This window comes from Berghia stephanieae, chromosome 12, assembly GCF_034508935.2.
Source record: "Berghia stephanieae isolate SIO BIC M18660-M18661 chromosome 12, UCSD_Bste_1.3, whole genome shotgun sequence".
Classification (NCBI taxonomy): Eukaryota; Metazoa; Mollusca; class Gastropoda; order Nudibranchia; family Aeolidiidae; genus Berghia; species Berghia stephanieae.
Window position 1 is genome coordinate 17,108,402 of NC_088371.1, and position 25,000 is coordinate 17,133,401.

At 35.6% G+C, this 25,000-nt stretch overlaps 1 protein-coding gene across 3 annotated transcripts in view; it reads right to left on the minus strand.

The window, feature by feature from the left end:
- LOC144958358 (macrophage mannose receptor 1-like) overlaps positions 1-25,000 on the minus strand; it is a 108,932-nt gene that overhangs the window by 49,282 nt on the left and 34,650 nt on the right. For all 3 annotated transcript variants that reach the window (XM_078890311.1, XM_078890310.1, XM_078890312.1), the window contains 7 exons: positions 19,197-19,361; positions 16,998-17,089; positions 14,989-15,169; positions 11,565-11,723; positions 5,638-5,735; positions 2,980-3,127; positions 1,708-2,106 (listed from right to left, as the gene is read on the minus strand). In XM_078890311.1, the coding sequence (XP_078746437.1) occupies positions 1,708-2,106; positions 2,980-3,127; positions 5,638-5,735; positions 11,565-11,723; positions 14,989-15,169; positions 16,998-17,089; positions 19,197-19,361 (1,242 nt within the window). The remainder of the gene's footprint in view (positions 1-1,707; positions 2,107-2,979; positions 3,128-5,637; positions 5,736-11,564; positions 11,724-14,988; positions 15,170-16,997; positions 17,090-19,196; positions 19,362-25,000) is intronic.

Sequence of the window (25,000 nt, forward strand, 5' to 3'; positions counted from 1 at the left end):
TAAATGTTAAATGTTACTGTTGGACAGGAACCCCTTGTAAAGCGCTTTGATCACGTTTAGTGGATATTGCGCTATATAAAAGCTCAATTTATTTCTGTAATTTAAAGTGCTAGAAGCTGCAGGCTGTAAAAGATTATTAGCAAAAGTGAATTTAGCAGCTTGGAAAAAAAGAACAAAATACTTATCATAGAATCTTTCGGGGTAAAAGCGATTCGTCAGGCAAAACCAGTTAAGATGGTTATACTACACTTAAACATGTCTTATGGTTTGCATGCGATTTTGATCTCACTGGTAATCTCGAAATAGTTAAAACTATTTTATATAACGCCCAGAAGGATTGAATTATAGATTTATAAACATAATAAGCAATCAAACAATGAGGGAATTGAAGACGGGATATAAACATATAAGAAATTAAAATGTTATAATAATATTATTCTAGGACCTGAAAAGATAGTTAAGAACTTACATTGGCTTCCTACATCTGTGTTATGGCTGATACCAGGAAGACAAAGGTGTCGCTTTTCAAGTTTAGTTCTTTCAAAATTGTGACCCTTCGCCTCAAAACGGTATTATGTCGGATCGATTAAGATATTGAAAATTGAATTTATGGCCAGACATATCAGACTTGTGTTGAGTTTATACGATTTATTGAGGAGAATGGATACCATATTTTAGGATGCTAATGCCATCAGCTTATATTTTTGACCAGTTTAACATTCAATCCGGATTTTAAGCATGCGGTTGGTTTCGACATAATACCGTTTTGAGACGATGGGTCACAATTATTATAAGGTTGTGAGACCTAGACCCTCATTAGAAGAGAAAAGAAGAAACTCGATTCTTTGCCAGTCAAAGTGTCTAGAAATTCTCTTCCAAAATGAATGGTAAAAGCTTGTACCGAACGATACAATAATGGAGGTTGGTGAGACAGAAAAGATCAGCATAGAAGTGAGGAGGAGAAGAACTGGATCAAACGTGTCTTGAGCACTAGAGCATTTATATAGCGCAATATCCACTATACGTGGTCAAAGCGCTTTGCAAGGGGTCCCTGGCTAACAGCAACACTTAACATGTAGGACCAGACATGACGCCTGTTAGGCGATATCAAAATGTTTTTCGGACAGAGACAACGCTGTTAACGGCCAGGTACTCATTTTACACCTGAGTACGGTACTAAAAAGTGAGTAAAGAGCCTTTTCCAAGGGCTCAACTATGCGTCGGCGCACGGAAAGGAACAAACTGTGCTGTTGCTTTAAAGTGTGCTCACGAGGAAAAGAGAAAGCATAGCTGGTCCAAAACAACCTGGTGGAGAATGGTAAACGCGAAGAGAAAAGGTACGAAATGGAACCCCCTGCAAAACAGCAAACCACACAGCCTCTGAACGCTCAAGTTGGAGAAGACTTGTCCAAGCCTTAATCTGCCTCTTAGAACCAGAGGCTTAAGGTAACATAAGCAAAATGCAATTGCTATGAAAAATTAGTCATTATTGTAACTAATCTGATAAATAACTCAAATTCTTCTGATTATGTTTTACAGCGTTTTGTAAAACTCCAATTTAGAAATGAGAAACAGATTACCAGCTCACTCTTGATCATAGAATAGACTCTCATTTTTTGAAAACATAATAGTAGAGTACGATTTATATCCAACACCTCTCCTCCCTCTCCCCATTCCCTTCATTTCCATACCCAAAGTCCAACTTACCAAGTTTCTTGCATATAGAAGGATTGTGATCCATACACGATGCAGCATTCCACCTTCCCGTTTTCTTATTGACCAAAATACAACTCTTACTTTGATTAGAATTGGGCTCATCAATGTCCCAGTTATAGAAAGCGAAAGGTTGATGGTCAGTCCACTGCCACCCGGTGTTGATAGTCCGGTCATTGCCTCCTGACCAGAAAGTGTTCGCATCAACAGACTGTAGTCGACCATCAAGGTAAAGCATCTCCTCTGCGTCCCTTACTGACAACAAATCACCACCTTTGGCCTTGCACGAGTTTCTGGCTTCGTGCCAATTCAGAGTTTCTTTGTTGAATCTGTAGCAATAGTCGGTGTCAGCGCTATCCTCCCATCCCGCGCCACAGTTCACACTACCAGGAACTGAAAACAAAAACAATGGGAACGATCGGCTACAAAAACACGTGTCACTTCGTGGCCTTCGTAAAGTTATGGCCTGATACTGACCAAAAAATGACGTCAAAATGCCAGTCTTTTGCCACAAAAGAAAACAAATCGTGTGTTGTATTCAATATTTCACCCAATGAAATAACGTGTTTCCATGAGCTCTACTAACGACAACTCACTAAGCGGTGCAAAAACCAAATAATGACGTCAAACTGCCAGTCCTTTTGGATTTCAGTATCAGGCTATAACATAACGATGGCTACGGTCAGTTACACAGCCAAGCTTTAAGTGTCTATGGACTTGTAGTAAAGGAATTTGTACACAATGTGTTTTTTATAGTTACACTAAAAAAAAATTTCTCTCTCCATATACCTATATATAAATTATAATGAAAGCGAATGCTCGAAATAATATTGTAGAAGTTGATCATAATTATACATATATAAATATATAATATATATATAATATATATATATATATATATATATATATATATATATATATGATATATATATATATATTCGGAATAAATGATCTAAATCAATAGTTAGGCAGCCTACACATTATCTAGTGAACAAGTATAACATTTACCAAGGTTAGGGGCCTTTTACCTTTTAAGATACCCGACACATTAGTTCATCTCGTTTTAAGTAATCAGTTTTCCAGTAAACATAGCGAGTGGTATTTGTAATGTAAAAACAATAAAAACTTAGATCTTTCCCTTTGCATTTTCCTTGGGGGGTGAGGAGAGAGTGGACTGGTAATATGTAATATTATATGATAAAAGGTACTGCAAAAAAAAGGGTAGGGCAAAACAAAATGTTCCATCATAACATTAAATGTTCTTACGTAAAGCATCCTGTTGACAAAGATATCCCCTTTCGGTGCTGCAAGTAGAGGTTTTCCACTCTATATCAGACCGATCAGCCACATTAAGGAATCCGCAGTGACTATTCCCACCAGTAGGTTCATTTTTGTACCAATTAGTAAAAGTAGCCTTAGAAAAATAAAAATGACCAACGTTATTTATGACTTTCTATAATTTTAATACTATTAAATGTAGAAACGCATTGTTTGCCTTAGGGTATAAAAGTTGGGTGTGACGCTTTAGTGTCAAATCAACACTGCAGGAGGAAAGGAATTGGAGGTGAAAGTAGAATAGTTTGAGAGCTTTTGTGCGGATAATATGTGGTCTATGCTTTCGGATCGGAAGGTCCTTGATTCGAGCCTCGCTAGGCGCATAGTTGAGTCCTTGGATTAGGCTTTTTACTCACATTCTCTCACCGTACTCAGGTGTAAATTGAGTTCCTGGCTGGCCCTTTACAGCGTTGTCTCTGTCGTAAAAAATTCCAGTATCGCTTAACAGGCGTCATGTATCGTTTTGTATGTTGCGTGTTTGTGTTGGTCATGGACCCTTTGCAAAGCGCTTTGAGCACGTTTAGTGGATATTTTGCCCTATAATATAAAAATTCAAATTTTAAAATATTTTTTTTGTTAAGAGTAAAAATAAGAACATATAATACCCTTAATCTTGTTTCAACTGAAATCGAAATTACCCTTGTAGCTGGGGGGGATTATAGTAAAATCGTGCAAATCAGCGGTGAAAGCACTAACCTTGGCCCATTTATAAGAACCCCCAAAAATTGGATGAAAAAAAACCCCCAAAAAACAAAACAAAAACAAAACAAAACGAAAAGCAAAAAAAAAAAAATAATTAAATAGATAAATGAATTCATAAATAAATAAATAAAAAGATAAACAGACAAAAAATACTTGAGCCTTTATACAGAGCAACATTCGCTAAACGTGCTCAAAGCGCTTTACAAAGAGTTCCTGACCATCAACAACAGGTAACATTTAGAACGAGACTCGACGCGTGTTAGTGTTAGGCGATATTACTATTTTTTTCTGACAGATACAACGCTGTTAACGGACCAGGTACTCATTTTACACTTGAGTAAGTTGAGAAAATACGAGTAAAGAGACTTTTCCAGGGACTCAACTATGCATCAAGCGAGGGTCGAACACAGGACCTTCCGATCCGAAAGTGAGTTTCATAACACAAGACCACATAGCCACATTATCTGTCATCTCTTTATTTGAAACATTTGTTGGTAAAGGAAAAAGTGAGGTTGTTGTATTCAAGTATGACACGGGCTTGTGTGTCCTTTAACGTGTCTGATGGTACGTTGGTTTGAGTACAATAGCAACGTTAATCTTAATACAGCGCATCGCTAAGATTTCGACTTGCCAAATGCACTTCCCAATGCCTTATCATTTTAAATATAGATAGAATGAAGAGTTGTATAAGTTAAGTGCTTTAACGAATGGTACTAATCCAAAGAGAGAAACGTGCGATAATTGGTACCGATCTAGTAACTGGTCACGTTTAACATTGCTTGACTTTGTTACAAGACAAGACACAGGGTCACTAGGAATCAATGTCGCTTTGCTATGCTGTTGTTTTCTATGCTTTTATTTTTAATCTTAAAAAGTATACATAAACAAATACTCATACACACACGCACACACACCCACACACCCACACACAAATTCAACTATAAATTATGAATCCAACTCATACGACAGTGAACAACAGTCGGAATTTATTATTTTAATTGACCATTTCATTTTTACGTACTATAATAATAATAATAATAATAATAATAATAATAATAATAATAATAATAATAATAATAATAAAAATAATAATAATAATAATAATAATAATAATAACAATAATAATAATAATGATAATAATAATAATAATAATAATAATAATAATAATAATAATAATAATAATAATAATAATAATTAACAGCAACACATAACATGTTGGACATGACATGACGCCTGTTAGGCGATATTACAATTATTCGACAGAGACAATGCTGTTATCGCGAGGTATCCACTTTACACACAATTATGGTGAGAGGCTTTTAAGAGCCTTTTCCAAGGACACAACTATGAACTGCTCAGATAGGGACTCGGGCCCTTGACCTTCGGGTCGAAAGGCAACAGTTTCTAATGCGGTTACACTGTTATGTTATGGTGATCTAGCCAGGTCACAAATTCCTCGCATCAGATTAAGAAAAAACGTGTTTTTTTTAAAGTTTAAGAAAGAACAACTCGCTTTTTTCAATTAAATGCTTTTATCTTAACCTAAAGTGTGAAAGAATCAATCATGTTTTTCACAATAAAATCTTATTTTGGGAGTAAATATGTAACTGTATGTGAGTTTTGGTTTTTAATTTTATTCATTCATTTAACTCACTCAATCCTAGAGATTATTATATTGCTACTTTTCAAAATTGGGAAAAATATATTAAAAATGAGCATGGATAGTTTTATTATATTACCATGAATACGTGAAAGTGAAAAACATTAGCTTTAATACTACGCCTATAATTTATCTCAGAAAAATGCAATTAATAGACATGGGGTAAAAGTAACCCCGGTAAATTACGGATAGAGTCGGTGTTCGGGTTGAGTGAGTTAAAGATGTACCTTATTAGTGTCATCCAACCAAGCAAATTGTCCATGTCTAAGAAGATCGTTGAGCCCAATGTAAGGGTTAACGTTGGCTTTTTTCTTCAACAGAAGTTCTGTAAGTAAAAGATCCATTTGACAGAGATTGTAAATCTGCAGTTTAAGAATTAAGTAACCAAATCTGTATGATCATATTCTAGGCGATTTCAAGTTGAAATAAGACTGAAAAGAGACAGGTATTTGGAGGGTCAATCATAAGGTAAAAGAAATGTCAATGGAGATATTTTAAAAGAATTCTATAAAGAAAACAATATCTAAGATATCAAAGAACATGGTCGGTAGGACAACAAGATATAAAAGTGGAAAAGTAAAAAAAATATTTGCAACCAACTCAAAAACGTCATATTCTCTCTCTCTCTCTCTCTCTCTCTCTCTCTCTCTCTCTCTCCTCTCTCTCTCTCTCTCTCTCTCTCTTCTCTCTCTTTTTCTCTCTCTCTATCTTTCTCTCTCTCTATCTTTCTCTCTCTCTCTCTCTCTCCCTCTCTCTCTCTCATACACACACAAACACACACACACAAACAAAAAAATTGAGCTTTTATAGAGCGCAATATCCACTAAACGTGCTCAAAGCGCTTTACAGGGGTCCCATGGCCAACTTAACATGTAGAACGAGAAATAAGGCCTGTTAAGCGAAATTAAAATATTTTTCGGACAGGGACAACGCTGTTAACGGCCAGGTACTCATTTTACACCTGAGTCCGGTGAGAGAATGTGAGTACAGAGCCTTTTCTAAGGACTCAACCATGCGCCGAGCGCGAGGCTCGAACCCAGGACCTTCCGATCCGAAAGCGAGTGTCATACCACAAGACCACATAGCCGCACAATTCATTACAAATACTAGGTCTTATGCCACACACTTCAGGCATCCGATCATAAACTTGTGGAAACAAATTTTATTATCGAGCTGTACAAACAAAACAATACAAACAAGTAAAAATACCATTTATACAAAAAAAAAAGTCATTTTTGTTCACCTGTCTGTCTTAAAAAGGTTCTCATGACTGTTTTGTAGGTTAATTCGCTTCAACAGTCGTAACGTCATTTCTTTCGTAATGACGCATGGTAACTTAGTAACTGTCTCTAAACTATCGGAACAATGGCGGACGCCCTTATGAAATATTTCTCCGAGATGAGCATAAAAGCGTATCCAGCGGGGAAAAAACATTATATATCTGATCATGTTTTGACTTTTACACATTCTGATCACAAGACATGAAAAGTTCAAGCCAGCATGAAGAATAAAAAGTACCGATTTTCTTTGTTTGAGAACCACGATGGCCGCCGTTTCTGGAAGACGTGACATCAGACTGTTAAGTCCAATTACTTAATCCACATCGTGTCGGAACTCCACGAGACATATAGATACATGACCAAAAAAACAAACTAGCAGCTCACTTGACAATTATCCGCTATAACAAGTTAAATAGCTGATATATATATATATATATATATATATATATATATATATATATATATATATATATATATATATATATATTTCGCGCCATTATTAGAGCCGTGCTCTTTGAAATCTTTCTATTCAAACGCAATTAAAAATAATTACATGAAAATTAAACAGTATGATAGATTGTCCAATTCTGTAAAATTTGAGACCAAATTGCTGTTATTCGATTGACCCGCTTCTTTTTTATTACAGTTTAAAGAACGTATGTCAAAATCTTAGACTATGAAATACAACAAATCGCGTACATAAATTATGAGAAAAAAATCATTTGTTGTGAATCTCGAATCAAAACTCAAAGACAATAGTTCCAATGACGTATCCACTAACATCATCATGTTTTTGTAGAAATGTAAACAGAATAAAATTAGACCCCATTCAATTTGCCATTGTATTTTTAAGATCATGTGTTGTTTAACCGTCGCCGAAAGAAACCAAGCAATTGGCATGTACAGAGCAGTTTTGCATCCAACTTCAGGTTGCAAATCGTTTTGGCTGTTCAAAGTCAACAATTACGAGACTTCTGATTAAGATTGTTATGGACTAAAACATCGAGTTACGCTAGGAAAAAGTTGCTCCCCTTTGTTATAAGCTAAATGATTTTAGTTACAGCTTAATTAGTTATTATTCATTAAGTCCTCTGTTTAAAAGATTATTTGTGCTTACAGATATCGGAGTAGCATTCCTTACTTTCCATATTTGAGTTATGTATACTGTTTTTCGTACTTACTATGTTGTTGCGATAAATTTATATATACTCTAACTTATACACAGTAATAAAACTGTTCTCTCACATAATCACTTAACACTTGAGTGTATCCACAATATTACTCTGGTGTCCCGTCAAAAACACAACGAAGATGAACGAAAGGGACACTGTTGAAGATATCCCCTGAAAAGGTCCTAAACGTGAAACAACTCCATAGCAAGATGAGAACATGATCAATAGCATACGACAGAATCCCGCTCTACCAACTTCAGATCTTGCTAAACAAATCAATATTTCCAAAAACAATGTTCAGAAACGGTTGAAAGAAGGTGGTTTCATTTGCTCAATTTATCATAAGGCATAACAACTGCACAAGGAATACCGTCTTGATTATCAACGCTGGTATCTTCATCAATGGTTCACTGTCCTGTTCAATGACCAAAGTCGCTTTTTGTGTGATGGACGGCAGAGAGATTTGGAAGGAAAAGAAACAGTGACTTGAAAATCTGAACAATCGGGCATTTTTCGCATATGGTTGAGGTTGTGTCATGGTGTGGGGTGGAATATGAGCCGATTCAAAAACGAACCTCCAACTGATAGACGGAAACTTCAATGTACAGCACTATGTTAACAATATTCTTCGCCCTTTTATTATTCCATTCTTCGAATAAAACCAACATCAGCACGATAATGCACGTCCACATACTGCACGCAAAACCAACAACATTTGAAATCACGTTCTGGCTATTCAATTATCTTTTGTACATCATAAAATTTAAAGAAAATGAACAGTGTGTTGTAGAGCATGTTTTGCTAAAGAAACTATCTAGATATATATGGCAATAACTTTACTGCTATTGTATTTGAGAGCTAAAAAATATATGTTTGTGTTTGTTGGGTGTGAAGTTTTGGGGAAAATCCTGAAAATGGCTGGTAATGAGAGAGAAAAATGTTGGCTGGATCGTAACGAATTTGACGATTTTCCTATAGTTGGTATGGAGAGGGTTAAGTCCAGACTTGAGGTCGCATCGAGCACGCGTGGGACATGTTAGGATGATACGTGTGTGTACGGAACGACATTGGACATCTGAACAAGTTGCGGATATAATCGCACTTGTGGAAGAATGGGAGGCAATTCCACAAGGAGACATTCGGAACGTAATTCGTTCCAGAAGGCAATGTGTTCTGACCTGCATGCAGTCAAATGGAGGTTACTTGTGGAGCAGAGTCTATATATATATATATATATATATATATATATATATATATATATATATATATATATATATATATATATATATATATATATATTGAAAACGTCAGTAGATGGCTGGAAGGCCTGAAACATCGATGTAGACTGACTCCAACATCGTGGTAAATATTACAATCATAATTCGCTCCATTGTTACATGTCGAGCACTATTAGTACCATATTTGTATCCAACACGTTTCAATATATATATATATATATATATATATATATATATATATATATATATTATATATATATATATAATATATATTAAAACTCTGCATTTATGTATGTAAATTATAAAAAAAAACAAAAACAATGAAATAATAGTACTCGACTTTTTGATCAAAGGAGCTATTCAAAAAATAATTCAAGTGTAAATTTGTTCAACTTATATATATATATATATAGGTATACTGAGTAGAAATCAACTGATCTTTATCCAAGACGGCCGTATCAACACACAAGACGTCTATCAGTTGGATGATCTTCTTGGATCCAAGATAATCATCCAACTGTCGAGACACCTGTGTGTGTTGAAACGGACGTCCTGGATGAACGTGAGTTAATCTTTACTCATTTTAACATGCTCTGAATTGAATTCACTTGTCCGATGTTAGGTCACCCAGCAACGGCGGCCATCGTGGTTCTAAACAAAGAAAATCGGTACTATTTATTCTTCATGCTGACTAGAACTTTTCATATGTCTTGTGATCAGAATGTGTAAAAGGAAAAACATGATCAGATTTATGTTCTTTTATTCCTCTCTTATGCTAGTCGGAGAAATATTTCATAAGGGCGTACGCCATTGTTCTGATAGTTTAGAGCCAGTCACTAAGTTACCAAGCGTCATTACGAGGGAAGTGACGTTACGACTGTTAAAGCGTATTGTTACATTATATGTCTGAACTACAGGACATCCGTCAATAATAGCATTTCAAAATATGCTCAATAACAAGTCAAGTGTATATTATTACACCAAAAAAATAGAGAACTGATTAGGCATTTTCATTATTTTTGTGTCTCAGTTATCAATAGGATGGTTACATTTCCTGACTCATGAGATACAAGAATATAGATTATATGAAGTTAACGTCACTCAGGTCTTTGTTATTGAATTTTGCCATCCGCGTATATATGACTAATTCTCACTAAACTGTATTAACGAGACTATAAACGTTCAAGGTTACACATAGTTTTGTCTGATGGTCCGTTATACTTCCGGATGACAATGTTATGAGCTTCTTAGCCAAGCGCATACTATCTTTAGAGCACTGTCTGGACTACAGGGCATCCGTCAATAATAGCATTTCAAAAGAAGCTCAAGAACAAGTCAAGCGGGGACTACATTATTAATACTGAAAAAAAAATAGAGAAAAAGTCCTCACTTTAGAACTGATTAGGCACTTTCATTACTTTTATGTCTCAGTTATCTTTTTTTTTTTAAAATTGAGCGTTATATAGCGCTATATCCACTGAAATGTGCTCAAAGCGCTTTACAAGGGGTCCCTGGTCAACAGCAACATTTAACATGTAGGACGGGACATGACGTCTGTTAGGCGATATTACAATTTTTCGGACAAAGACAACGCTGTTACCTAGGCCAGTTATTCATTTTACAACTGAGTACGGTGAGAGAATGTGAGTAAAGAGCATTTTCCAAGGACTCAACTATGCGCCGAGCGCGAGGCTCGAACCCAGGACCTTCTGATCCGAAACGAGTGTCATACCACAAGACCACATAGCCGCACGACATTAGGATGGTTACATTTCCTGACAGGAGATACAAGAATGTTAGAGTGGCCAATATTCGCTCTTAAGCGGGTGCTTCTTTTTAATATATAGATAGTAAGCGCTTGGCTAAGAAGCTCATAACATTGCCATCCGGAAGTATAACGACCAACACACAAAACTGTGTGTATCCATGAACGTTTATAGTCAGGTTAATATAGTTTAGTGAACATTACTCATTAACGTGGATGGCAAAAAAAAACAATAACAAAGACCTGAGTGATGTCAACTAAGAACTATCTATAGGTCCAGATTAAGTTATTTCTTATGTGTTTTTACTGGTTTCAAATATTCATTCTAGCTATTGATCCTGTAATTAAAACAAAAGAATTCTCGAATTCTGCGAAACATCGTGAGTAGTGAAATGACTGGATTGTGGAAACATGAATATCATCTCAAAACGGTATTATGTCGGAACGAACCACATGCTTAAAATCCGGATTTAATGTTTAACTGGTCAAAAATAAAACTGTTGGCATTAGCACCCTAAATTATTGTATCCATTCTCCTCAATAAATCGTATAAACTCAACACAAGTCTGATATGTCTGGCTATAAATTCAATATTCAACATCTTAACCAACCCGACATAATACCGTTTTGAGGCGAAGGGTCACATATATAAAATTATGTATTGAGATATTGTTAAACTTTTAAAGAAAATAAACATACTGTTGATGAAACGTGCAAACTTATTGGTCTCTATCCTGACCAGATCCCCTCCAGTCTTTTGGCAAGCTTTCCTTGCATTTTGCCAGGTTTTCATATCTGTATTGTATTTGATGCAGGTTTTACCATTCATATCCCATCCTTCAGGACAGGTCAAATCCACTAAATAAAAAATGGAAAAAGATACAGATATAAATAGTTATGTAACTTTCATATAATAATAATAGTAATAATATTATTATCATTAATAATAATAATAATAATAATAATAATAATAATAATAATAATAATAATAATAATAATAATAATAATAATAATAATAATAATAGATAAATAATAATAATAATAATAATAATAATAATAATGATAATAATAATAATAATAATGATAATAATCATATTTCTAAAGCACTTTCCGTCGAAACCTCAAAGCGCTTTATATATCAAGATAAAAGTTATGAACATCCGTCATCTACCACTACAACCAAAAATAAGAGTTTTCCCTCTATTGACGTTTAGAATTGATTTATTTATATTATTGACTTATTTGTTTTTCATTAAAAATGTTTTTTAAATGAGCACTCTCACTTTGTTTATATCATATCTATTTGTGTCTAATTTTTATTTGATTTCTATCCTACTTGATAACTTTTCTTGAATTAAAATTAAATTGATCTTTTATATAGCGCAATATCCACTAAACGTGCTCAAAGCGCTTTACAAGGGCTCCCTGGTCAACAGCAACATTTAACACGTGGAACGGGACATAACGCCTGTTAGGCGATTTTACAATTTTTCGGACAAAGACAACGCTGTTATCGGCCAGGTACTCATTTTACACCTGAGTACGGTGAGAGAATGTGAGTAAAGAGCCTTTTCCAAGGACTCAACTATGCGCCGAGTGCGAGGCTCGAACCCAGGATCTTCCGATCCGAAAACGAGTGTCATACCACTAGACCGCATAGCCGCACAGAGAAACAGCCGAATTGTAGCATGCTACAAAATTCAACTGAACCTTACATAGTCTTTGACATAAGTACCACTCGGTTATCGAAGAAGCCGTTCTATAATTTAGTGTTTTAACCGATCTCTAAGCCATAAACGCAAAGACCACACACACACACACACACAAACACACACGCACACAATTATATATATATATATATATATATATATATATATATATATATATATATATACATTTCACCTATATTATTATGGCATATATATCTGTATATTTTGTGTTTACTTGAAAAAGGCCAAAGGCGAAACGTCGTTTGTTTTGTGTTGTTCCCTTCTTCATGAGTCAGATTTACCTCCTTTATCTCTATCTCCATTCTAAGCCATAAACTTTAGTTAAAACCAAAATGTACTTGTTTGCAAGTCTGAGAACACCTATTTTGTTATGGCCTCATGAATGTGATGGAAATACTCTCAAACCAACGTAAAATAATGTCCATTATAACAAAGTTAAATAAAGCTTATCATTGATTGTGTTTGGCTATCGGACTTGCAAAATATGTGTAAATGTCTCATCCCTTCAGTCTATCAGTTCAGGGGCGTCCTGATTGCTCAGTAGAGATAGAGCACTCGCGTCACATGTAAAGGGACTGAGATCAATCCCTGGTGACGCCGAGATAAGATCTAGAGAATAATATCAGTTCAACAAACCAGTTTGTTTCTCGTTGAAGTTTGTGCATTTTAAAAACTGACCCTACCTCTACATTTGTGGGTACATTGTAGATTTGGATTCGTCTTGAAGCAAAATGATACATCTTTCAACATTAAAAAAATAGTTTGACACCAGATATCAAGAAATATGTTGAATCTTCATTGAAAAAAGTTTGTGTCACTGTTATATATAAATATATATATATATATATATATATACATATATATAATACGCATCTTTCTAAAGCATACCTCTTTGGGAGATCTAATTGTACTTTAGTAAAGTAAAAAAAGAGCTTTTATATAGTACAATATCCACTAAATGTGCTCAAAGCGGTTTAGAAGGGGTCCCTTGTCAACAGCAACATTTAATATGTAGGACGGGACAAAGTAGTCGTATAAATCAATACCATTTTTTAAAAATTGAAGAGTGCTCTCTAAACCGTGTTAGCTGATTATCCAGCGTTTTAAAGTTTTCCCTTTCATGAGCTTAACTGCAACATAAAATTGATAATGGACGCAAGAATTTCAAATTGGGGTTTAATCACAATAAAATAATAGTCTCATAGACAGATTCTAGGGGGGGGGGGGGAGAAATAATAGGTATAATAGTCCACATAATCTCAGAATGGGGAAGGGAGATAGCAAATTTGTGACCAAACGTCTCAAAACGGTATTATGTCGGGATGGACCAGATGCTAAAAAGTCAAATTAACGTCAAACAGGTCAAAAATATGAAACGTTGGTATTTAGCACAGTAAAATATGATATTCCTTCTCCTCTATAAAGCAAACAAACTCAACTTAAGTATGATATTTCGGGCTACAAATTCAAATTTCAGCATCTTAGTCATCCCGACTTAATACCGTTTTGAGCCGAAGGGTCACATTTGGGAATACTACCGTCAACTGAGGTAACTTTGCCTCTGTAAATTATGTGGAGCATTTTGAGTCATCTCAGCTTTGTTTGTTTTTGAGGGTTTTACGGCGCTTGCAACACATTAAGGTCATATCAGCGCCAGTAAAAATGAAGAAAATGGGATAGTAAAAAGTTCTAGAATTACAATTAAAGCATCCAAGAAAAGGTAAGACAAAGGGCAATTTGTTCAAATAGGGAACAAATGTAGATTCCAAGAGCACACTATCGGTGTACTTAGATTGAGAACACCTAAAAGTCTCATACAGACGCAAGCACAGGTCCCTACTAAGAGGAATACACTCAAATGTTTACAAATCATATATAATACATTACACAAAACATAATACAGTGCATAACAGAGAGATGATTTACAAGGGAAAAACAAATATCATATCCCAAATCTAACTATATATTTGACTGTTTCCCTCCCAGTCAGGGTATCCGGCCAGGGCCAGGACAAAACCAAGTAATCTCATTCCAAGACAAAGACAGAAAGCATGTTGGAAAACAGACATAGGGGGATAGAAGACACAGTGTGTACCTCCCTGCCCACTATGGGAGGTCAGGAACCCCACCCAGCATCTCAACTTTATTTTATTTTTTTTATCCTAGTTAAATGACTGGACTTATTAATCAAAGGAAATAATGAGCACAAAACTAAATATAGATCTACTTTAATCGGTCCAATATTAAAGAGGCAAAGTTTCCCCTTTAGGCAAAGCTACCCCAGTTGACGGTATTTCTTATTTATTTAATGAAAGTAAGTGGGAAATTTTAAAGAGAAACCAATACTAATCAATTTACATTTTTTTTTCAATACAATAATACAGTTCACTTACAAGATGTTGGTGGGGCTTTAGGCTTGTATCCTTTAATAGTAGCTGTGTGTTCACAGATGTAGTTCATTTTCGTTGAACAATCACCATCATACCAACCACCGTCCTCATGGTTCACATAGACACAGTTTTTTTTGCCTTGTGTATCATCGGGTTGGTTTTTGCCCCATTTTCTGTACTTATACTAATATATAATAAAATAATCATGATAAAATAATAGTAGTAAAGATGATGGTGATGATGATTGTGATGATGATGATGATGATGGTGATGATGATGATGATGATGATGATGATGATGATGATGATGATGATGATGATGATGATGATGATGATGATGATGATGATGATGATGATGATGATGATGATGATTATCCAGACTATAAAAGTTTATGGTTACACATAGTTTAGGGTGTTGGTCCGTTATACTTCCGGATGACAATGTTATGAGCTTCTAAGACAAGTGCATACTATCTATACGATAACTGACGTAATTTTCAAAAGTGTATGCACTGTATGTTGATTGAAGAACTGAAGGCTCATACTATAAGATCATAGTTAAAAAGGCGTCTATGTCAATAGCTTGACAGGCATAGCAAGAAGCGGCCACAGAGGAACCATCAATTTTAGAAACCTCCTTTTTAATGCAAATTCTAGTCAGGTCAACCTTTAAAAAGGGCGATGAGCCCAAAACGACAACTTAACTCAAGTGTCAAGGTTAATAAAATATTGATTTTTAAAAATATTACAAGATATTCCCTCAATTTTTAATTTATTTCCACATGAAAAGAATATTCTTTTTCAAAATATCACAATAAAAATAATTTGACAAAAATGTTTTCTTAAAAAACCGGTTCAGTGCTTTTTAGAGTAAATATATTTTTGAGGCACACCTCGTCATACAAATAGAGATATTCTCTTCAAATATTAATTTTTTTGGTCCTCTTCGAACAATGATTTAAAGATCGTGTTATAGATAGGTTTTTATGCAATGTGTGGTATGATGATTTCATATTCCTTTATTTAAAAAAAATGTATTATGTTGAGAGAATACTGCTGCGATGACAGGCAGTTGTAATATGTTTGCTGATTTAGAGCTGCTGTTATGGTTGGCTTCCTGGTGTGTTTGCAGCCCCAACGGTCCCAACGGTCCCTCAAGAATGTTCAATGTCGAAAAGGACCGGTTCTAGGAACCGGAACCGGTCCTTGCGGTTCTCATTTCCAAGGAACCGTAGAACCGTGGTCCTTAAGCTTGACTAGGACCGCCCCGCATGTTTGCAGTATCTTGCATTCAGAAATTCTCTGTATGGTTGGTGCTAATAATACTCATTTGGAACGACGAAGGATCAACATATCATAGGTTTATGGAGTTGGTCTATGTCATATCGCTGATGTCAATATTGAAAGATGTTGGTGATAACACTGATTTCGGTAGTATGCCTTTGTTGAAGAAGAAAACATAAGAGTAGGAGGAGGAGGAGATGGAGGAGGAAAAAAAAACAAGGTGGAGGAGGAGGAGGCGGAGAAGAAGAGGAAGAGGAGGAGGAGGGGAGGTGAAGGAGAAGGTTGAGAAGTAGTAGTAGTAGTAGTAGTAGTAGTAGTAGTAGTAGTAGTAGTAGTAGTAGTAGTAGTAGTAGTAGTAGTAGTAGTAGTATTAGTAGTAGTATTAGTAGAAGAAGTAGTAGTAGTAGTAGTAGTAGTAGTAGTAGTAGTAGTAGTAGTAGTAGTAGTTGTAGTAGTAGTAGTAATACTAGTAGTAGTAATAGTAGTAGTAGTAAATAGTAGTAGTAGTAGTAGTAGTAGTAGTAGTAGTAGTAGTAGTAGTAGTAGTAGTAGTATGTAGTAGTAGTAGCAGTAGTAGTAGTAGTAGTAGTAGTAGTAGTAGTAGTAGTAGTAGTAGTAAGTAGTAGTATAGTAGTAGTAGTGTCGTAGTTGAAGGAGGAGGAGGTGGAGGAAGATGGCGATGAGTAATTCATGAAGAGGAGACCGAGACAAAGAAGAAGATTCACTTGCCGAGGACTTTCCATCCAGCCACTGGAACTGGTTGTCTTTGTGTCTATCGTGTAGACCAATCCAAAGTGATCTTTTCAAATTTTGAGCCAGACCTGAAATATAATATATTACTATAGCCGGAGGCAGCAGGAATGCGGTTTCTTAGAAAGATTTTAAGAATCTCATGGACAGAGAAGAAAACTAATGAAGTATTAGAGTAACTGAAACTAAAAGGTTATTATTTCGTACAGTAAGAAAAAGACAAATGCAATTTTTAGGGTAAAAGAGAAGGAGATATATCAAAGGACTTGGTCATTTCTTATGTTGAAAAAAACTCATAAATCACACATATAAATCAAGTCAAATGCTGGGAAACCAGCCCTGTATGAGTAGAGCCATGTCATTATTAGTTACGACTCTAGGCACCGAAACTGTCAGTTAACCCATCTACTCAATAGACATTTAGAAAACCACGCCTCTCGGACAGTCGTCATAATGTAAACAATAACAGTGATTGGGAAACATAGCAAACTACACAGGTTTTACGATCGATGGTGTATGTGTCTAAGTAAAATACCGACTGTTCTATCGCTTGATGAATAAAACTAACACAGAAATCTATATATGTGTAAACTTAAACGTTTAAAATAATATGATCGAGAAAATCGTGTGATAACTACTAGTCAGATTGCCACCCATTTATGAAAACCTAACGACGATGAGAGAGAGGTCGAATTATATCACTTTATTGTTTATAAACGACCAACTATTTATGTCTGAGCACGTTTGAAGAAGGTGTTTCACAAATTCCATGTTTTGACTGGTAAAAAATTTACTAGTTAATGGGCGCGATCTATATTCATGTTTTCGTCTAACCGAGTCATCAATCACGTGATTTGTTACTGTACAACGATTGGACATTTCTGAACAAATCTAAACACGCTGCTTTGTTTATGTCAAGCAGAACACAATGACCAATCGTAATGTTAGATTGTTCAAAATCTGTGAACACTTTTCACTATGTAGGTCACTTTGAGCACATTTTGTAATATGGCCAATGACCTCGAGCACATGGAAAGTTAATATAGATCATGCCCATTTTCCGAGAGGTGATTGAATATAAAAAAGTAAGTAGGTTTGTCGGATGGAGAATCTATGACCATTACCTCTTTTAGGCATACTTATTTCTATTCGACCGTACTCTGAAGAAAACAATGAAAATGTTGATGCTTGAAGCTCGAAAGGAAAAAAAAAACAACGATAAGTATTGAAATGTAAGCTTCAATTTATCAAACGAAGACAGATACAATGGACGTTTCGGGTTTCCCCTTTATCAACAAATCACGATGAATTAAACACTAAGGACGAATGAGATATGTGACTGGCGTAGTTAAGAAGAATAAACAAATACATTTATTTTGATTATCCACCTTAATTCTACGCAATTCACATTATATCTCATTCGTCCTTAGTGTTTCATTCATCGTTTTTTATTTTTTGGTGATAAAAAGGAAACCCTAAACGTCCATAGAATATGACTTCGTTTAATTAAATTGAAGCTTAAATTTCAACACTTATCGTTATTTTTTCTTGAAAAAAACAACAACAAATTTTTGACAATTGGTCAGAAAACTCGTCCTCTAGATAAAAACAGAAGTCTCAGGTTTAAGAGTTTTGACAAAAATAATCAACAGCTGAAGGACGAGTTTTTTGGCCAAATCTTTTAAGATGTGTTTTTTTAAAGAGTACCGCAGTATTATAGTTCTTCTTCTTCTTCAAGTACCAAGTCTGTGCCAGACATCGGTGATAATGGTACGCCATTCATCTGTCTGATCAGATAACCTCATAAAACTAATATTACTCTTCTCTTTCTCTGTCACCCAGCTCTTCAAACCATTCAAATATGTTTTTCTTGATCTACCTTTACTCTTTTTACCTTCTCCAACTATGATTAAATGATTAAAAACTCCTCCTCATCATCATTATCATCACCATCCTCAACCTCCTCCCTCTTCTCTTTCTACTTCTCCAACATCTTCTTCTTCTTCTTCTCCTCCTCCTCCTCCTCCTATCTTCTTCTTCTTCTTCTTCTTCTTCTTCTTCTTCTTCTTCTTCTTCTTCTTCTTCTTCTTCTTCTCCTGCCTCCTCCTCCCCCTCCTCTTTTGGTAAGACAATAGATTGTTAGATGGAGGAATATTAAATTATATTATTTCAACTTACGACGAATATAACCGTTTGATGGGGCCGATGAAATGACGGCTAGATCGCCGTTGATTAATTGGCAAGTTTGTCGTGCGTTTTCCCAGTCTTGCTTGTCCTCGTATACTTTAAGACACGAACTCATATATGTGTTCACGAAGTAATCAGATGGACATTCAATGGAAGCTGTTTGGAAAAAACCCCACAATAAATATAAACAATTATAACGAGCATTTATATTGTGCAATTTTCACTAAATGTGCTCAGAGCGCTTTGCAAGAGGTCCCTACCCAACAGCAAAACGTAACATATAAGACGAGGCCTGGTGCTTGTAAGGCGATATTATGAATTCTTTCAGACAGATATAAGGCTATTAACGTCCAGGTTCTCATTTTACACCTGAGCACGATGAGTGAATGTGAGTAAATATCATTTTCCAAGGACCCAACCAAACACCTCTGAGAGTGGAACTCGAATAAAGAAAAGCAATTTCATTTTTGACCCGCCGTGTCAAAGTGTGACCAATCGTCTCACGTCAGTATTATCTCGAACATCGGTGCTTAAAATTCAAAGTTTTGAGCCAAAACGAATATCCCCATATACGAGAATTTGCAATATTTATGAAGCTTTAAAAAAAAAGGTAAAATTTAATCATTCTTATCATTTGCACTTTTATCTCAGTTGTCTTCATCTAGGTGATACTCGGGTCCTAGAATCTGTTGACTATAAAAAGTAATAAACAATAATGAATATAACACCTTCAAAAGAAAAGAACAAAATACAAAACACGGAACTTTTCGTGCTCATAACTCATCTTTTTCCAACAAGACAAACTAACAAACAAAAAAAAAAAAACATACAAAAACTCACACAAGAATAAAAACAAAACAAAATAAAATAAATAAAACATTGATACATTACTTAAGGGGCGGTTTGGGTCTTTTCTAAAAAAAGATTAATTACCTATATTAGGCGGTTTTAATTATTCTGTATCGTCAATATAGGTTAAAAAAACAACATTTATTGTGAAAAATTTTAATTATCTGTGTTGATACACATTTTGCGACCTAATTTGGGGGTCTGACATCAAAAAATATAACAATCTTGTGGCAAATGTTCCACAAAAACTAATGAAAGAATGACCTCCATAATCTTCCCTCTTGTCAACGTTGTACCATAGTGTGTCACAACAGAGAGATTTTACGGCTTTTGCTTATAGAATTTTTATTGGAACATTACAAAGTTGAGAATCAAAATGTTATGACAAAATTGACCTTAAAAATTCAGAATTAGGATTATAATTCAAAAATCACATATCTTATCAAAAAAATCTCTCTGATATGACATAATACGTTATCTCTGTGATAACTGTGGAAATTTTCAGACAATTTCATTGAATAGATTCTGAGAAACGTTTGACACAGTTTCCCATACTCTTAGAAAAATGACATATTGAGAAAATAGCAAAATGGCCTCCAGTTTTTCACACTTTTCTTACTACCTGTACCATTTTCGACTTTGTTTTTCGTGCTTTTATAGTCTACTTTAAGAATGTGGACTTCAATTATATTATTTCTAAGATAATAAAATATCATTTTCCACAAAAATCTCAAAATCAATTTTTCGAAGGATTTTCCTAATAATTAGACCCAAACCGCCCCTTAAAACCCCAGATAGTCCTTGGACGTTATCTCGTTTATTTATATTTAATTGCTTTGTTGTTATCGTTGTTGTTGGCTGAAAAAGATCTTGCTATATATTTGGCAAATTGGATTTTTGTAACAAATATCCACTAAACGTGCTCAAGGCGCTTTACGAGGGGTCCCTGTCCAACAGCAATATTTAACATTTAGGATAAAGACGTCATCTTCTTCTTCTTCTTCGTCTTGTGGAAACCTCCAATATTGTCGAGGATCACTCCACAGTTTGTAGTGTTTTACATTTTAAACTTGTTAAAACTCTGCACATAATACTAAAACCACATAGATTAAAAAGTCACGTTGTGAACTCCAGCAATCGCGTGAAGGCATGTTGGCAACCGTTTTCAGCCACTTCAGCTGGGAGGCTATTCCATAGTCGGGCAGTGGAAGGGAAAAACGAATACATGTGGGCGTCTGTTTTTGATGTTGGGATGGTTACTCTTGCTGTGTGTCCCCTCGTATTTCTTGTGCCGATATCTTTGATGTCGTTTGGAAGTTTAAGGCACGAATTTTTGTAGTAGATCTTGTGGAACAATTTAAGTTTATCTATCTTTCTTCTCTTTTCCAGAGGTTCAAGGCCAATCCGTTGAGATATTTCAGACGCACTTGAGAAAGGATCGAATGTGTTTGTGATGCGTCTTGCTGTTTTTCTTTGGATGTTTTCTAAGGTGTCGATGTTTTTCTTTGTATATGGGTCCCAAATTGAGCTGCCATACTCCAAAATTGGTCTAACAATAGTTTTAAAAGCAAGGGTTTGAGTTGTGATTGGGTATCTTTTTAAATTGCGGGTGATGTAAGCGCTTGTTTGATTTGCCTTTGAAGCCAGGTGACATATGTGGTCATTCCATTTGAGGTTTTTAGCAAACTCGATGCCAAGGTATTTTGCTGTCTTTACATGTTCCAGGTTTTGACCATGAAGTTGGTATTCAAATGTTATAGGTGCTTTCTTATTTGTGATGGTTAGAACATTGCACTTTGATACGTTAAATTCCATTTGATTTATTGTTTCCCAGTCTTGTAATTTAGCTAGATCGTCATTTAGTGTTTTGCAGTCGTCTGTTGTTTTTATCTGATTGTATAATGCTGTGTCGTCAGCAAAGAGGCGCACTTTTGACCTTATACCTCGTGGAAGATCGTTTATGTACACTAAAAATAGGACGGGCCCAAGGACTGAGCCCTGAGGTACGCCCGATGTCACCATCCCGATAGTGGAAGTCTCGCCGTCGACAAGAACTTGTTGGGTGCGATTGTCCAGAAAAGTTGCAATCCATTGTAAGGTTTTGTTCCTGATACCAACGTCATACAATTTCTGGATTAACCGATGGTGAGGGACCTTGTCGAAGGCCTTGGCAAAGTCCAGTAGTACTAGATCAATTTGACCACCTTTATCAATAGCAGCTGACAGATCATGTGTTAATGATAGAAGTTGAGTTTGACATGAGTGGTGCTTCCTAAATCCGTGCTGTTCATCACAAAAAATACTGTTAGTTTCGAGATATTCAGTTATTGAGGATCTCACTATATGCTCCAACAGTTTGCAGCAAATGCAGGTTAATGAAATTGGACGGTAGTTTTGAGCCCTGCTTCTATCACCTTTCTTGTAGATGGGTTGGACAAGAGCGTGCTTCCAAACAATTGGTATGTCTCCCGTTTCAAGAGAGAGTTTGAACAAATGTGTGAGGGCAGGTGCAAATTCGTTACTCAATATCTTTAAGAGACGGGATGGTATTTTGTCTGGGCCACATGCTTTCTTTGGATCTAGAGTGGCGAGGAGTTTGGAAACGCCCTCTACTGTCACATTGATTTCGGCCATAGTGTTGGAAACGTTTTCTTCGCCTTGTAGTTGTTGAGTGGTAATTTTGGTATGAGCTTTTGAAGCAAAAACAGAGCAGAATTGGTTATTAAGTATGTCTGCTTTTTCCTTTGCATCAGAGTATAATACACGATCATGCTCAAGGGGCGCTATACCAACCGAATCGCACCTCCTACTTTTTATAAATTTCCAGAGCTTTTTGTTTGAGTCTTCACTAACAAGTTCCTTAACATGATTATGATAGGCCTTTCTACTCTCTTTTTGTGTTTCTTTTTTCAGTCGGGCATAATTGTACCAGTCTTTCTTACTGTTGGACTTTCTCGCTCTGCTCCATGCCTTTTGTTTCCGTCTAGATAATCGTTTGACGGTGGTGTTTATCCATGGTTGGTGAAATTTCCTTGAGCTTTTCTTCGTTGGTACATGTTTGGTCATCATTTTGTTTAGGTGGTCGTTGATGGCAGTCCAAACATCCTCAGTGCTTTCTAGATGTTGATTAATTATGTTTTCACTAAAAAGACGTGTTTCTGTCCGCATTTCGGCGATATTGGCCTTTTTCCAAATAGTAATTGGGTGTGATTTTTTTGTGATTTTGTTTGCTTTGATAGTGCTTTCCGTGATGAGAATGTCATGGTCACTAATGCCTGGAATGGTTTTACACTTGACAATTAAATTTGGTCGATTTGTGATAAATAAGTCGAGGATATTTGTACCCCTTGTTGGATTTTTGTTTATTTGACTCAGGCCAAAATCTTGCAATTTGTTAATAAATGCTTGGTTTATAAATGAAGGATATTGGTAACTGATTATTTTTTCTTGTTCCCAATTGATATCAGGTAGGTTCAGGTCTCCGCTTAACCAGAGTACATTTTTCGGGTCTAGGCTATCAATACAGCGTGTTATCTCAGTCATTTGTTCCATAGTTGAGTTTGAAGGTGTTCTATACATAGCGCCCACAGTGAGTAGGCCTTGTTCTGTTTTGATATTTACGATCACAGATTCTGATTTTGTTTGAATGTCAAGCTTTAATACTGAGAGGTTCGTTGTTGTTGCAACCAGCACCCCACCATACCTATCTTCTCGGTCTTTCCTGAAAACGTTGAAATATGTCTCTGGTGGAAATATTTCACTGTCCTTTATTTCGGAATGTAGCCATGTTTCCGTACCTATGATTATGTCTGGTTTTATTTCTGATATCAATTTCCAAAATTCCGGTAGTTTTGGAATTAAACTTTGGAAGTTTATGGTCATAGTTCTCAACATGTTTCTCGGTTCACCATTACGGTCACTGTTAGTTTGCCTGTTTGCTATTTTAAGCGTGTTATGATTTGAGTTGATTTGGTGATTGATTCTTTTTATTTCATTTGGCCTCATATTGACCCTTCTTCCCTCCTTTGTTGTTATTGTCTTATTTTCACAAGCCACGTTCTCATTATGTTTATGCATCTCATCAAAATGATCAGGTGTTGTCATTATGTTTTGTTGATATGTTGATGTGTCGTTTACTATTGGCATGTTGTTGTGAGTGTCGTTGAGTGGTATGTTGATCAGAGACCTTGGGCACCGTTGTGTGTTATGTACTTTGAGTGCTCTATTAGTATGAAAGGGCGGTGGTCTGTGACCTATTTGAATATTTATTTTTCTTCGTTTCCGCACACCACCACGACTTGGTCGTAGCCGCTGGCTATTACTGCTATTATTGTTACCGTGATACCAAGACGATTCTGTGTCATTCCAATAAATGTTGTCGTAATAAGGATAAAAATAGATATGGCACATCGTGACTAAAAATCTTAACGTAAGTGTAAACAATAAATGGCTAGTACAATACTTCAAACAATGGGATCTACACCACTAAAATGTTAATTTATCTAAAAATCCTCTTATGAATTTCCGAGAAATATATATCACAATGTAGAATAAAACTTTATTAAAACGACTGTATAAAAATATTCCAGACTTTTGTTTTAGAAATTAATAAAAATCACACAATTCGGGAGAGAAATAACAACACGGCTGCCGGTTAGGCGAACTACACACTACTTAAGGCGATATAATGTATTCGGACAGAGACAACGCTGTTAACTGCAAGGTACTCATTTTCGTCACGACCATATTATCTACGCCGGGAATACACTCATGTCATCATCATCAACGTCTACATTCTACCATCATCAGACAACACCACAGCGAAAAATATTTTGAGGAAAGAAATACAGGATATTCAAATTAAGTCACCCGATGCCGTATTGATGGTCACTGGCGATTTTAACCAATGTAACGATTTTACTCTCCCGGGACTTCATCAATACGTG